Genomic DNA, 16,007 nt, shown 5'->3' with positions numbered 1-16,007 from the left:
TCATTAGAGCACCTGGCACTCTGAATGGTTCTCTATGGCCAAGCATTATAGTCAATTACAAAGCTGATCAATAATAAAGTAAGGAGGGTGTGTGGGTGTGGGTGTGTGGGTGTGGGTGTGTAGGCATCTCTGCCAAAAGTCCCTCATGGCAAAGGCACCTCAGATCCCCAGAACAGAGGAGAGAATGTTCACCTCACTGCAGCTTCTCCAACACACAATTTACTAGCCGTTATGGGGCTTTTGCCATAGCTCTTCCACCCGCACTCTCCATAAAGACACTGTAGCCCTTATTCCACAATCATGTGCCATTTAGGGCAGAGCAGGCCACACAAACACTCTGCCATCCTTCTCCCATCAAAGCACTGCGGAATTGACATGCCCAAATCCTGCCTGTAAATCCCCCAATATACTCTCCTCAACCTCCAACGGCTGGCCTTCGAAGGAATGTCTGCCTATCTACCGACTACTAGAGTTTTCTACAGTGGCCTGTCACTACATTTTCATTTTCCAGCTCTGTTCTTCTCCCACGAACCTTCCCCTTGCTATTTCAGATTCAGTGCTTTTTTTAAAAAAAGGTTTTGTAATGTTTTGACAGTTTGCAGCTACAGGCAATTCCCCACACAGGGGTTACGTTCTGGGCCCCTGCACACATAAGTGAGACCGTGTAAAATGGGAGCACCCACGAAACACCCTCTCTGCTACTGTCTGTTCAATCCATACCAAAAATACCAGTTCTTTTTTTTTCTAAAAAAATGTTTAGGGGTACTCTCATTTTCCTACTCATATTGAAATACTGCCCCTCAATGAAACCAAACTTAGATTCACAAAATGTTTAGGGGTCGCGTACCCCTGCGTCCCCCCAGAAAAAAGCACTGAAAAATACTATATCCACAAGTATAGTGGATATAGTAGCTCTGGAGCTGGCAGGAGGCTGGAAAAAGAGGGGACAACATCTGCTGCTGCACTGCCTTGCATGTCAGCTGTTAGACAGGGAGGCTGAGCAGCCAAAACAAGCCCCGCTGCATCTTCAGTCTCTTTGGGGCTTCCTCTGCCTTCACTGACATCCTCTTCAGGCCCCGTGGATGGTCTCCTTGCAAGTCACAAGGACTCTCCAGCTCTCTCTCCACCATTTCTGGGTATGAATTGAATTATTTAATTATTTCCCAGTGTCATGCATATATAGTGGGGTGGGTGTGCGCCTATATTGATAATGCCCTCAGTCTCCCCTTTCCTTCCCACTGCAGGGATAAAAAAACTACACACATGTTAAGGACCTTCTTAAACAAGATACATAGATTATACAAAGCAATGCACACTGGGTGTCATACATAGCACAGACAGCATGCTAGCACAGCACCCAGAGAAGTACTCAACGATCACAATATCCCCACCCTTTGTTCTTCCCATTCCTGATCACAATCTCCCCCATAACTGTAATTTGACCTTTCAAGAAAAATGAAGGTACCTGTATCTCCCACTGCAACAGTATTTCTTCAAAGGACAAATAACAGAAATAGTGTAGGGGAAAGAAAAAGAGTCTTTCTGCACTACTGATGTTCTAAATGTATTGACAATCATCCACAGTATTTCAGAGACAGAGAGAAAAGGATTGGAAGATCCAGTCACAAACCTTCCACATACAATGCATATCAGCCTCGTCTTTGCTTATGCTTTTTATATATAAAAAGTTTATATATAAAAAGTTCTATGTTGTGTGATTTTATAATGGTCCATTTAATCAGCATAAAGGCGTGTAAGATGTCCTCTCGAAAAAGTGCTGGAGTACAATGAAATTGAGGCACCTAACAAAAATGCTACTCAGAAAAGCCACAGGAATTATGGGCCTATGATGAGAATCAACATCAGAAGGGAGTTGATTTACAGCAGCTGAGAAGGTTTCACGTGAATCTTAAAGCAAGACATTGTCTCTCCTATTGCATACTATGCTGAAGAATTTGCCATAAATCCAGCTGGTGTCATGTATATCATACTCCTGTGGTGTTTGCCAAAGGGATGTAATTGATGACAAGGATCACACAGACATAAATGTTCAATAAGAGGAAAAACTGAGGAGGAACAGTAGCTGATTGATAGAACACGTGCTTTAAATGCAGAAGCTCCTAACATCTATCCCTGGCACCTCCAGTTGAAAAGAATAGGTAGCAGATGATATAGAAGATTCTCTCACCTGAGGCTCTGAACAGCCACTGCCAGCCACTTACAATTATCTTTTCCGTCAAAAATATGTGTGTATCTATTTCAATTTATTTATATTGTAGCAATTCAAGTCTTTATACAATGGATCTTTTTCCAGGAGAATTCAATACATCAAAAGTTTCTAAAAAGATATCTTCAATAGTATCCTTTTAATGGACATGGATACACAATCCCATGTAACTGAATCAGTTGCAAAGTGTGCCTTTTAAGCTATAATGATATCTAAGCAAACTTTTACAACAATGGTTCCCAAATGGTGGTCCGCAGACCCCAGGGGGTCCACATAACCCACCCAGGGGATCCATGTCACCATTCACATAACAAAAATTGCCACAGAGATAGCAAACTTTTCAAAAATAATTTGTCCATGGCTTGGCTGTTGAAAAAACAGCAGGTCTGCAGTACTTAGCTAATTGGGAACCACTGTTTTACCAAACTGTTAAATGGAACTGATTTTTTACCACAGCCAAACCCATGGATTCACGTTTATATTCCTTCCAAAATCTAGCCTCATAATGATTGCTCGCTCAGCAGAACTAATTAGATGGGAACAAAAATACGGATTCTGCATTTTTAAAAAGTCATAGGTGAGTAAAACATGCTTGGGAGATTCTGGTGTCTGGAAAACATAGCTCAGATCCACATTAGGTTTGACAGACGCATTTAATTTCTAAAATTCTTTCATATGGCAATATGTGCCATTGAAGTGAACCATGAATTCTAAACCCCTCTTGGTTTCAAAAAGTCTCATTCCCCATTCCTCCATTTACTGGGCCAAAACAATTTTTTTTCCATTAACCAATCAAATCTGGAAGATATGAAGTTGTGAACTCCAGACACGCCAAAGGACAGTTATGCATTATTGAATTGGAAATGTCTACATCTAACTGAAATGTAAACAAAGTAGATGGAAAGACAACCTTCTTTAAAGCTTTACCCAATCCTAGGAGACAATCGTATGCACATTTGCCTAGGAGTAAGACAGGTTAAATTCTTAGGACATACTTCTGAGTAGACATGCATAGGGCACATGAACTGCAGAAGTGGAAGATTATGTAGGGTTGCCCTATTTCAAAGAGTGAAAATTCAGACAAAAAAGTTGTTCAGCTTTTTTGGAAAAATTGCAAAAAATGCTGTTTCTGAGTGGATTTTCCTGTGTGATTTCAGCCTGCACACTGCTGCCAAATGCAGTATTCTGGATATGTCCAGCAAATTCTCTGAACTCTAAACAGTCCAAATAGCAATTCAGACTTAACATGGTCAAAAGGACTACTGCGGATACATCATGATAATGAATCAGCCAAAGTAAGACAGATTTACCGTATTTTTGGCACCATAACACTCACTTTTTTCCTCCTAGAAAGTAAGGGGAAATGTCTGTGCGTGTTATGGAGGGAATGCCTATGGGTGGCGGGGGGGATCTGCTGCAGTCGTGAGCAGAGGATCCATGGTTCCCCTTCCTTCCCTCCTCCGTGGCTCGCTTTGAAACAGCAAAGCGGGAGAAGAGCCACTGAGTGGGGAGGAGAGAGGGACAGAGCCTGCTTCTTTAAAGGAGCAAAGTGGGAGAGGAGAGGAGCCGCTTACACGAGTGTAAGCGGCTCCTGTCCGGTTGGTTCCTTTAAAGCAAGCAGGCTCTCTGTCCCTCTCTCCTCCCCACTCAGCTTGCTACATAGCAGCAAATTTTTTCAGCTCGCTAAGCCAGGGATGAGCGGGGAGGAGGAAGAAAAGCAGAGCCTGCTTGCTTTAAAGGAGCAAAGAGGGAGAGGAGAGAAGCCTTCTCCCCTTATACCCCTCTTCTGCATTATTAGCAGCATCCTTCTCCACCCACCCCACGCGTGCTCCTTGTCCCTTGAGTGCTTTTCCTTCCCTCCCCACTTAAAACATGGTTACAAAGCATGGATCCACATGGATCCTCAGGATTTTTGCACTGGGTCACTCCAAATTCACCATCAGATCACATAGCATGTCCATGGCTACATCTTGCACCAAAAAAATCATGCACCCACTGTTGCCTGGGGCCGCAGTGGTGCAAAAATGTGGTTACAAAGCATGGATCCACATGGATCCTCAGGATTTTTGCATTGGGCTACTCCAAACTCACTGTCAGATCACATGTTTGTGGCCACAGCATGAACCACAAAAATCATACATCCACTGTTTCGTTTAGAATATTTTTTTTCTTGTTTTCCTCCTCTAAAAACTACGTGCGTGTTATGGTCGGGTGCGTGTTATAGAGCGAAAAATACGGTAAGTCACATTGATTTCAACAGGCGACCTAAGCACATGCTTCAATATATCTCACTGAAACAAGTGGAATTTAATAGTGCTTGACTTTACATTTGAATTGGGGTACATTCCAGATAAACAAGTTACACAATGAATCCAGATCTTGTGTCTTCAAATTCATTGTGAATACTTAATTCAAAACTTCCAGTTTTGACTGAAAGTTTTGATTGAAAGTTTTGATTATTATTTTTTCAGCATGTTGAGAAGTTATAATTTCTAAAATAGCAACTGCTTGGCATTATGGAAGTTCTGAAATGAAGAACTTTGACTAACTAATCTTGATGTTCCAAAATCTGTTTCTGCTTTGAAACATAGATTTAGTTTTTAATTAGTTGTTTTTCTAAAACAAGAAGAGAGCCACAACAAATTCTCTTAGAACACCCTCTTTTTCCTTTTTTTACTACTGCATATTTGAGTATCTACAAGCGCCAGTCTTTGAACTTTGTTCTGAACCTTCTGTTCCCTGAACACTGTCTCCTTCTCCACACCATTCCACAACTGGAATCTGAAATGGCATCTCTGATCCACGGCAATGAATTCTTAGACTCTATACCTTTTGTAAGAAACAGAGCTTGCTTAGCAATGAGCCACAACCTGAACAAATGTTATCAATTCAAGGATCTCAACTTGATAATCTCAGTGCTGAATAAGTGAGGTTGGTTTATTTAGCGGGAAGATGACTGTGGCATAAGCAGCTATGTCCATCCAAGAAACTACTTGATCCAAATGTCACAGGACATATCTGCCGTTGCTCTTAATTTCATTTTTACAATGTAATATTTTTTTTTCCATCCAAGAAAACATTTCCTGTTGCTGACAATGGCATTTGCTTAGTTTTGATGGATTAACTCAGAACCTCAGAAATGTTTTATATTTAAGTCATGAGAACATTGCACACTGTGAGTCTAACAGCATAATGAAATGTCAAGCCTTTTGTTGAGAACTGCACTTGAAAATGGAGATTCTTCAAAACCGATATTAATTAAAGTCTTACTGGAACTACATCCACTTGTTTTCCTATTGGTTTCTTTTTCTGCTAAGGTCTAAAGCCATAAAGTTTTGCATCCCACTATGTGCTATACAGGGATCTCTGAAACTTAATTACATTTACTGTTACAAAAAAGGGTTTATGAACTCTTGCCTTTAGGCAAAAATGTTTATTTCATTGCCTTTGCTATTCATTCTTTTCAACTTGGTTGCCTTTGAACTCTTCAGCTGCACAGAGTTATCACCGTGGTGCAGAAACCAGGAAGTGTACTCCCAAGATAGAAACCACAAGTTGAAGCAAGAGAAGGAGGCAAAGATATAGGAGCCGTTAGTTTGGCCACCCTTTGTGCTATTAAAATCTCATTTTCTGCCTGTTAGACTGCCCTCTCACTGCTTAGGCAGTGGTGATAGTCAGTGATTAGTGTGTAATTGAGTATAATTGTCTTTTCACTTTTCATTTGTGTCATTCCAAGCTTCCCTCTGTTTGTTTTTTTTATAAAAAAGAAACCCACACACACATACACACAGAGAAAGAAAGAGCAGAGAGAAGATAAAGCCGTTAAAACTCTCACTCTCAGCCCTGAAGAGATCCCTGATTGTAATTATAGATTGCATCCCACCCCCCTTTGTGAAATTTGCTCAGGATTCAGTGGACAGCTCTCTCTTCTAAACACCTGTGCTAAATCCACGCTAATAAAATAAACTACCGAACATTTTAGCAATTGCTAATAATGTCAACCCCAAGGCAGATGCCAGAAGTAAGAAATTTAACCAACCTTCTTGACACTCAATTATCAAGGCAATTTATTAACACGATCATCCAGGGAAAGCTCATGCAAATTAGGAAAACAATTATGTCCTTCAAGTAGTTATAGGCTTCCTGGGTGCAGTAATGCTCTTAATTTATGCATTTACAACTCGATTATGGCTCAGCCTGATCTGTATTGCTCATCAGCTGAGCCAGGAGTAACTTGTATTCTACTTTTAAGGTTGTGCGTGTGATTTTCTATTCATTAGTTTCTCTATAAGTCGACAAAGAATTAAAACTCAAATCATTGTCTCTGGAGATAGTTTTCGTTTCATTATTTTTAAAGATAGAAATGGACAAATTAAAAAAAAAAATGCTTGACAATTGACTGCACGCAGAAAGTTTTCATGATTACATTAAAAAACATTGCCTAAAACTAAATATAAGCTATGACTTTTGATTCAGTCAGTAGGAAGGGGGGGCAGGGAGGAAACCAGCAAACTGAAATCATGTGGCTTATATAAAGAATACTTTATGGTTTAAATTTGGCAAATCATTGTACTATGGCCTTGGGGAACAGACAATTTAGTTTGGGTATACAAAAAATCCTGTGTCTGAAAAAGCAGGACTGACCTGGGGTGAAAGGCCGTTGCCAATGGCAGGGTTCATAGGATTTGAAGGCCCGGGTGGAGGCACAAAGCTGTCTGTATAGCTGGAAAAGCCATGCCTTGTGCTCGGGAGGCAGTACGCGGAGCTGCTTTCTGGGTTTGATGGCAGGCTGCTTTGGTGCACAGTGCTTGGTGGCAGAGGCTGAGGTCTGTGGACTGTACTGCTTGGGTCTGACACAGCTGCAAGGAAGAGGCAATACGTTTTGCAAATTGTCCAAATTTTCATGCAAAATTCTACACCGAGAAACTTACTCAAGAAAACAATAAACCAGGCCAGATAATAATATTTAATGCTATTCAGGTCATATGCCATGCCTTGGCCTTCAATGTTTCCCCTCATCAATCTTACACTTCAGCTGTCTCCCTCATAGCCTGGTTCAGGAAAACCCCAGTTCTGTGTTATTTTGAAAGCAGGTAAACTATGGGTTTAGCAAACAAGAAAGTGAAGGAGTGAATCAACGAATGCAAGGAAAAGAGAAGGCTCATAAGCTCAAAGCATGGTCCCAATGGCAAAACCGTGGCTTATATGTTTAAAATGGGCCATTAAAAGAAACTTGTCTAACACAGCAACAGAAAGTTCCAACAGAAAGTTCCACTAACTTCTAGAAAGAAACTGAGAAGCAGTTATCACTCATAAATTCAATGAATATTTTTGCTCAGGCACACACACCTTGATGTGGACTAATCCATTGTGATAGATTTTTAAAAGCTAACTACACTGATAAAACAGAATCTGGCTGCTTTATTTAACTTCTTCCCATTCATACCATTCTAGGGCTTACACATGCTGTGTTATAAATTAAAAGTAAGGTTTTAACTAAGGGGACCAATTCAAATCAGCTATATCTTGGTTTTCAGAAGTTAGATGGACTGTTGGTCTGACTTGATATAAGTTGGCTTCCTAGGTTTCTATAGTGAAAATATCTCTTAAGAAGTTGTGTTATTATTTTTAATACTGCCCAGGGATAGAAAACAACTGAAAACACCAGTAAATAGAATGTTCTGTTTCCTACTGTACCTTGTGGAATAGAAGTGGGCTGGTAGGAAGATTCTGATAGCTGGTACGTTGGCAGAGTTGGCATGGCACTAGGTGGGAATCCACCTGGGATCAAGTGATTGAAAGCCATCAGTTGATTGGCCCCAGCTTGCTTCCTCCATCTAGCTCGACGATTACTAAACCACACCTACAAATGGTTGGAAGGGAAAAGAGGCATTTCAGATGGTGCTACAATCAATTTTACGTCCATTCAGCGTTCGCCAAACCACTTGGCACAATAAACTAGGCACAGTGGTACATTCCCTCCTTAACTGGATTACTATAATACACAGTCGCTACATTGAGCTGCCATGGATGGGCCTAAGAAAGACCCAACAGGTGCAAAATGCAGCAACTCCTGGGAAAGTAGATGGCCACAAATATTGCATCTGTTTTAGAACAGCTGCACAGGCTACCAAAACATTTCTGGTTAAAATTCAAAGTGTTGGTTATTATAGCCAAACCCTCAGTGGCTTGAGCTGAGGATGTCTAAATGACAACTTCCTCCTAACAACTTCCTCCTTCAAACCTAACATGCCAGGATGTGTTGGAAGGCCTTATCTGTGGTAGCACCCCTTTTTAGCAACCACTGCAACCTTTTCATCAGCCTTCATTTCTTTGTTGATGGGTGGCTTTATCTTCCATGTTGTCTCTTTTTCTGGGCTTATTCCCACTTCCCCTTGTTCTGATGCTTTCCCCTGGGAAAAACCACTCTTTAGCACTCAATTGGAGAAAACAGCAATTCAAGTTTTCCCCAGATTTCCATTCACTAAAGAGTGGGCTTTTCCTTGGAAAGGAGCGGGACAAGGGGAAAACCACTCAGATCCATGCCTTCTAGGCATGACACAAGCAGAAATGTGGCTAAGCTCTCTTATTTGAAATTGTTCCGACTCTTTTGTTGTGTTTATTTCAATGGATTGTTTGGAATGGAATTAGTCACCATGAGTGCTCTCTTATAGGAAAATGTGCACTATCAGATATTTTAATTAATTAAGGGCTCCTCCAAATAACCCATTTATTGGCCATTCATCCTGATTTGCTTGTATAAAGACTATGTCTGGTCTTTACTGACCATTTGTTCTGATACATTTGCAGGGTTATAATAAGCATTCATTCTTATTTGCTTGCCGAACACGTACATGTCTTTTTGTTAATCATTTGTTCAACCCACACTTTTCAGCGCATTCCTCCATCAGTTTCTTCATGGAAATCATCCCCCCTCCAGTTGCTATTTGCCCCAGGTGTGCTGCTTGCAGTGAACAGCTACCTGTCTACCCACCTTGTTTTCATGGGGCTTGAATTCATAGCAATTCTTGAGAGCAAACTATCCACACGTAGACTACATCAAGACTTCTGCCTGAAACCCTGCAGAGTCAGGGTAGACAATACTGAGCTAGATGGAACAAGGGCCTGACTCTGTTCAAGTAGGATTGCCCTTTTGTTCTTTTTTCTTTTGGCCAAAGTTGATGAGCTATTTTTAGTTTTGCCCAAAGTTGTTGAGCTATTTTAAAGGAAAATTAAACTGCCGACATGGGTTGCCATATGTCCAGATTTTCCTGGACTACTTTTTTTGGGTTTTTTGCAATTTCCCCCCAGACACTGCTTCCAACTGCAGTATTTCAGCTATATCCTGGAAATTCTGGACATATTGCAACCCTAGTCTAAGGCCATTCTCAAATTTGACCATTCATGTACCCTTCTCAAATTTATGATACGTAGCGGGTGGGATAAAAAAGTTGGAACTTCTAGGCTTGCTGCAGTGATTCTCCTGACTACCTCCAGTCCTACCATCACCATTTTGTTAGTTATGGGAGCAGAATTCCATGATCCAGATATTGTACAGTGGTACCTCGGGTTACATACGCTTCAGGTTACATACGCTTCAGGTTACAGACTCTGCTAACCCAGAAAAAGTGCTTCAGGTTAAGAACTTTGCTTCAGGATGAGAACAGAAATCGTGCTCCAGTGGCATGGCAGCAGCGGGAGACCCCATTAGCTAAAGTGGTGCTTCAGGTTAAGAACAGTTTCAGGTTAAGTACAGACCTCCAGAATGAATTAAGTACTTAATCCGAGGTACTACTGTACAGAATATGAATCAATAAGCTCTGCAAACAAAGAAAGAGCTCCAAAGCTTTACTGCAAACTGTCTTTAAACTTGTTACAAAAAAGTTGTAAATACAAATAAACACATTGTTCTTAAACAACTAGCAGTGTCGTCCAATTTTCTTTTACTTGTTAATATAGTCCCAGAAGAGATAGAGAGAGATACTATACAGATTCAGAGAGAGATTCAAATAAGCAAATTGCTTCTTCAGTGTGCTGGGAGCTTCTGAGACCCAGGTTGCCAGGGATGAGTCATCAATTAGCATAAAGATTGAATCAAAGACTCCACCCTTTTGTTTGCAGCTTTAGTTGCAGAAGCACCTTTTTGCATTTGCTATAGCTATATTCTGCAAATGCAAACCTCCACTAAATTTCATACACTATGCACACAGACATAGCATTTTATGCACATTGAACTTATAACTTTTTATAACTTCTGTTTAAAAAAACACCACTTTTCATTTGTGCAAAAGCAGGCAGGAGAATTTAAAGGCCTCTTGCAAGGAAGCAGAGAGGGGGCGTGGCGAAGTATCTGCTTTGCATGCTAAAGATCCCAGGTTCAATCTCTGGCCTCTCCAGGCAAGTCTGGGAGAGATGCCTGCTTGAAATCATGGAGAGCGGCTGACAGTCAGACCATATTGAGCTAGAGATGGGTCAGCGGTCTGACTTAGCCTAAGGCAGCTTGCTATCTTCCTAAATGAATGTTATCAGCTAACCAAGCAGAAAGAGAAATGGAGAGGTTTACAAGGGGTGGCTTTGGCTACAGGACAAAGCAGCAGCAGAAAGGTGTCCAAGAGACACAATCTCCGCCTTATCCTCTCAGCCATCCCTAGGCTAGGTCTGCATACATATTTCAACCCTTTAGGCTGCAACCCTATACCTGTTTACCTGGGATGAAGAAGAAGAAGAAGAAGAAGAAGAAGAAGAAGAAGAAGAAGAAGAATAGTAGTTTGGATTTGATATCCCGCCTTTCACTCCCTTTAAGGAGTCTCAAAGCGGCTAACATTCTCCTTTCCCTTCCTCCCCCACAACAAACACTTTGTGAGGTGAGTGGGGCTGAGAGACTTCAAAGAAGTGTGACTAGCCCAAGGTCACCCAGCAGCTGCATGTGGAGGAGCGGAGACGTGAACCCGGTTCCCCAGATTACGAGACTACCGCTCTTAACCACTACACCACACTGGCTCTCAATTAAGCCACGCTCAACTCAATGGAATTTCTGAATGGACTTGTATAGGATTGCAATGTTAGTTTTTGCCAATATATTGCTATAATAGCTATGTATATATCTGCCAACACACACACACACATCTAAAAATGATATACACATCATACAGAACAAAATGAGATGCGTGTCACTGTAGCTGTGTCATAATGGACGCATACAGAGAGAACAACACAATGTATCGTTTATTTCATTCATATCCCACCTTTTCTCTAGGCTAAAGAAAGTGTCCACAATTTCCCTGCTCCCATTGTCATCCTCGCAGCAACCCTGTGGTGTTAATTTAGTGGAGAGACGGCCACTGGCCCAAGGTCACACAGTGAGCTTCATGGATTGGTGGGGATCTGAACACTGGTCTCCCAGGTCTTAGTCCAACACTCTAACCACTACAGCCCTATGTATTTCCCATCATCTCCTTTGCAGTGTTGTTGCAGTAGCAGACCTTCCTGGTTGTCTTCTTGTCCCTTAACTGAGGTTCTGCTTCTACTTCCCTTTTAATTCATATCCTTCCATCTTCAAACTCCCCACCCCATACCAGTCCTCTCTCTCCCGCTTTCCCCCCTTTCCTTTCCTTCATGGCCACTGAAACTAACCAAAAAACACATAAATATTTCTGATGTACAGCAGTGCAGCAAAGGGAATACATTCTCTGGCTTAAATTAGACGTGTCTTTATCAATGTGCCATTCTTTTGATTTGATACGTATTTGGCATTCATCCTTGTAAAGCCCAGACTCTGTTTAGAAGAAACTATCCTCTATTGTCTTTCTGAATTCCCTTTTCAAACATTTTGCCTATTTGAATAAGAGATCTCGTTGCCTTAAAAGCACATTGGAAACTCTCTGTTTAGGATAAGGCAGTTGAACTGTCAAGGCCAATTTCACCTCGGCAAGCCTTGAGGAAGAACTGCAGCTTTGAAAGGATACCCAGCCAGCGTCAAGGAAATAGGATGTTGCCTTGTTCGGTTACAAACTACTTAAGGGAAAAATGATAACAAAAGAGGCAAGACGTAAATATTAGGAATCAGAGATGGGAAAGGTCTACAAGGTCATCCAGTCGAATCCTTGCCAGAGCTGAACATACTTGACTGATTTGTCCAATTTAATTTGAAGTGCCTCAAGTGATAGTCTGTACTTTCTCCCACAAGAGACTGTACTGCGGCCTGATATGATTAATTGTTAAGAAAATATATCTGTGTAATAAGACTTCACGTTATCATGTATCTTTAGGCTACAAAGAAATATTTCCCCACAAAGGCTCATAGATCTCTAATACCAAAATTATTTTTCAGTGGGGAAGCTTTGACTGCATCTACATTGGCTAGCACCTGAACTAAGCTGTTCTGAAAAGTCCTTCAAAACCCCATCTCCGGCTGTTCTGCAGCAATTACCAAGAAAAGAAATTGCATTAAAAATTCTCAAAGGGAAAAGAAAATTTAGGTGAAATTCTCATGGGTGGGGTGCAGCATTTTTGTTGCACTTGCCTTACTTTCAATGTAATTAAGGGGTTTTGTGACTGTCCTTTCATTTTACAAATCATCTCCCTAGTGGTCTGCATTCTGCAGCCTCCCCAGGTGCCTACACTTCCTTAAAAAAAGAACCCATAACATCCTTGGTTGGGCTTTACTGTAAGCCCAGGAGAATGGAAAGGCTGCCTCCTATACACCTGGTAGATGTTCATTGTTCTCTCTCTTTTTTTAAGTGAAGTCTTAAATAAATGGAATTTATTCTCTGAGGTAACATTCCTTCAACTGTTAGGGGAAACTACCCAATATGGCTTCTATTGGCTTCTATTTAGCCCTTAAAATAAAATTTATCTCCACCTCAGTTAATATAAAGGACTGACTAGTTGCTCTTTATCCCTGTTTTCCATGTACCAAGACACTATGTGTTTTATTAAGGATAAAGACAGGACTGAGCAACAGTGGGTCGCTTTATTTCCAGAGATGGGGATTCTGCCATTATCTTTCTCCACATGAGGTAGTAGTGAAACTTGATACCAGAGGAGCTTCTTAAAACAGCCCAATCTGAATATCTGCTGACCCTTCTGATGTTCCTGAACAGCAACTCCCATTGTCCCTGAGAATTGGCCATGTTGGATGGGGCTGATGGGAGATGGAGTCCAACAATATCTGGAGGGCCACAGATCCTCCATCCCTGATATACGCTCATCTATTATGATGGTAGGGGACGCGGGTGGCGCTGTGGGTTAAACCACAGAGCCTAGGACTTGCCGATCAAAAGGTCGGCGGTTTGAAACCCCGCGATGGGGTGAGCTCCTGTTGCTTGGTCCCTGCCCCTGCCAACCTAGCAGTTCGAAAGCACATCAGAGTGCAAGTAGATAAATAGGTACCGCTCTGGTAGGAAGGTAAACGGTGTTTTCGTGTGTTGCTCTGGTTCGCCAGAAGTGGCTTAGTCATGCTGGCCACATACCCGGAAGCTGTACACCGGCTTCTTCGGCCAATAAAGCGAGATGAGCGCCGCAACCCCAGAGTCGGTCACGACTGGACCTAATGGTCAGGGGTCCCTTTACCTTTACCTATTATGATGGTATAAAACCATTTGGGTGTTTCTTTTGATAAATTCCTTGCAGTCCTCCTCCAGTTCCATCTGCTGGTAGACGTGGGACATGTCAAACTTGCTGACATAGTGACCTCATCTAAGTACTTCAGACTGGTTCTCTGTATACAGAATGTAGTAACTGGAGGCTTGATGTATTGCAACTTCATAATTCCATTAATGTGGATGGTCCCATCTGAAGTAACTATTGGTACTATGGATATTGCCCAGTCCAAAAACTCTACTGAGACAATTATCTTTCTTTTCCCAAATGTCAAATTTCACCACAGTCTTCTCTATGGCAGCCTATGTAACAGGTCTAGCTTTAAAATATTTGGGCTTGTTCTTTGCTAGAATATTCTTTCTTTAAGTCTCCTTTATGGTACATGATCCTCATTGAAACTCTCAGCATTAGAGCACATCAGTTGCATGACTAAGGTCCCAGGCTCAGTTCCTGGAATCCAAGTAGGGCTGATTCCAGAATATTAAGATCTGTGGATATTAAGATCTGCTTTCCCTGATTTGCTATCTTATTTTTACCATTGAATAGTGTCCCAATCTTTCAGCATGTTGCTAATATCATTTGGGGACTCAAAAACCCATTGTATAAGGCGTAACTTCTTGTATCAAGTTCCTTTTCTTTCTTTCCTCAGCTTGATTAAGACTGGACATGAACTGAAATGAACTGCTAAGAAGAGATGAAGGGTGGAGCTCTACTTTATCCCATAATAATATATACACAGTGGCACTCAGCCTAACCATAGATGTCGAGAAGCAGTGATTGCTGGAATGACAAAACTCAGAACAATCTCCCTGGAGCCCTCTGTGTCAGTTATGTAAAATATGGCTTAACTTTAACAAGTATTCACAACTTGGGCCACTTAAACTCCTGTTCATCTTTAATTCCCAGAAGGTTCCCTCCCACCCCCGGTATTTTAATCATTGATTGACTGAGGTTCCCCCCCCCCATGTTGTTCTAAGCAAAAAGTCCATATGTTCAACATAGTAGGGAATTTGCTGGGCTGTAGATCACAGAAGTGAGTATGAGACAAGATGTGTCTCAAGGGAACCCAAGGAAGCCATAAGGAATGTAAAAAGTCACAGGGTTAAAGCCACATTAAGACAGCTGTTATGTTAATGAGACTTCTGCTTTTCTTGTAACTGTGGGTCACTGCTTTAGAAAAATATGAACATTCATTGTTGCCTTTAAAGCTCACAGGTCCCAAAATTGCATCTAAAAGAATTAAAGAGTCTACTTCTGATTAACTGAGTTTTTATAAAATCTTCAAATAGTGATTCAGCACCCATATTCAGTTCAATTCCTTGGGGGGGGGTCACCCATTTTTGTATCATTTGTTTTTCAACCAATCTCTTTTTCAATAATGGAATCTATTTAAAAACAGTAGCTCATACCTACTTTAGATTATCCTCCACAACCCATTATTATAGTACTACAGCCTTTTCCTAGTCTCAAGTAGGAGCATTGTGAAAAGATGAGAAATGAACAAAACTAAATATTTTCTCTAGGTTATCAAATGTAAGCAGCAAAACTGTGAGGAAAATTGGGAGTCAGGCTTTGAAAAATCAACCATCTTTAGGTTTGACTTTTCAAAATATTATTTACAACTTCCCCACAGTTTTGATATGCAGAGTATGTTTTTGATTTCTTTTTTCATTTTTTAAGATTATTATCATTACAGATGATAATTACAGATTTATGGGCACATTACAGATGTATGGGCACAATGATTGTTAACTGGTCAGAAACTTCTCTTTCCAATACTTTTGCAGGGTAACTTCAGGTCTACCTTTTCAAATGAATTCTACATGATCTGTAGTTGGAGGGCAGCACTCTTGGAGTTTTTTCCTCAAAATCACATCTGTTTTTTCCCCCAAATGCACACAACCTTGTTTTTCTTAAGCCTGTTTCACATTATATCTGGGACCCTGGACACAAGGGGGATGGAATTATTCATGTTCTTCCCATTCAATGTTGCTTTGTAATATAAATTGTATGGGTGCAGACTATCTCCGTTTGACTGGAAATCATGGTAAGGAAAACAACTGAACATCAAGTTGTGAACCCCATGAAATGACCTGCAATTTCCAAAATAACCTGAAGACCAAGGGGCTGAGTCAGTCACTCATCACATCCTACCTAGCCTTTCCATTAGTAGTAGTTT

At 41.1% G+C, this 16,007-nt stretch overlaps 1 protein-coding gene across 3 annotated transcripts in view; it reads right to left on the bottom strand.

The window, feature by feature from the left end:
• Positions 1–16,007, bottom strand: part of PAX3 (paired box 3) — a 104,492-nt gene that overhangs the window by 13,039 nt on the left and 75,446 nt on the right. For all 3 annotated transcript variants that reach the window (XM_081006948.1, XM_081006946.1, XM_081006947.1), the window contains 2 exons: positions 7,925–8,090; positions 6,872–7,086 (listed from right to left, as the gene is read on the bottom strand). In XM_081006948.1, the coding sequence (XP_080863074.1) occupies positions 6,872–7,086; positions 7,925–8,090 (381 nt within the window). The remainder of the gene's footprint in view (positions 1–6,871; positions 7,087–7,924; positions 8,091–16,007) is intronic.

This window comes from Podarcis pityusensis (assembly GCF_964106645.2).
Source record: "Podarcis pityusensis genome assembly, chromosome: 5".
In the NCBI taxonomy this organism is placed as follows: Eukaryota; Metazoa; Chordata; class Lepidosauria; order Squamata; family Lacertidae; genus Podarcis; species Podarcis pityusensis.
This window is presented reverse-complemented; position numbering and strand designations above follow the sequence as displayed.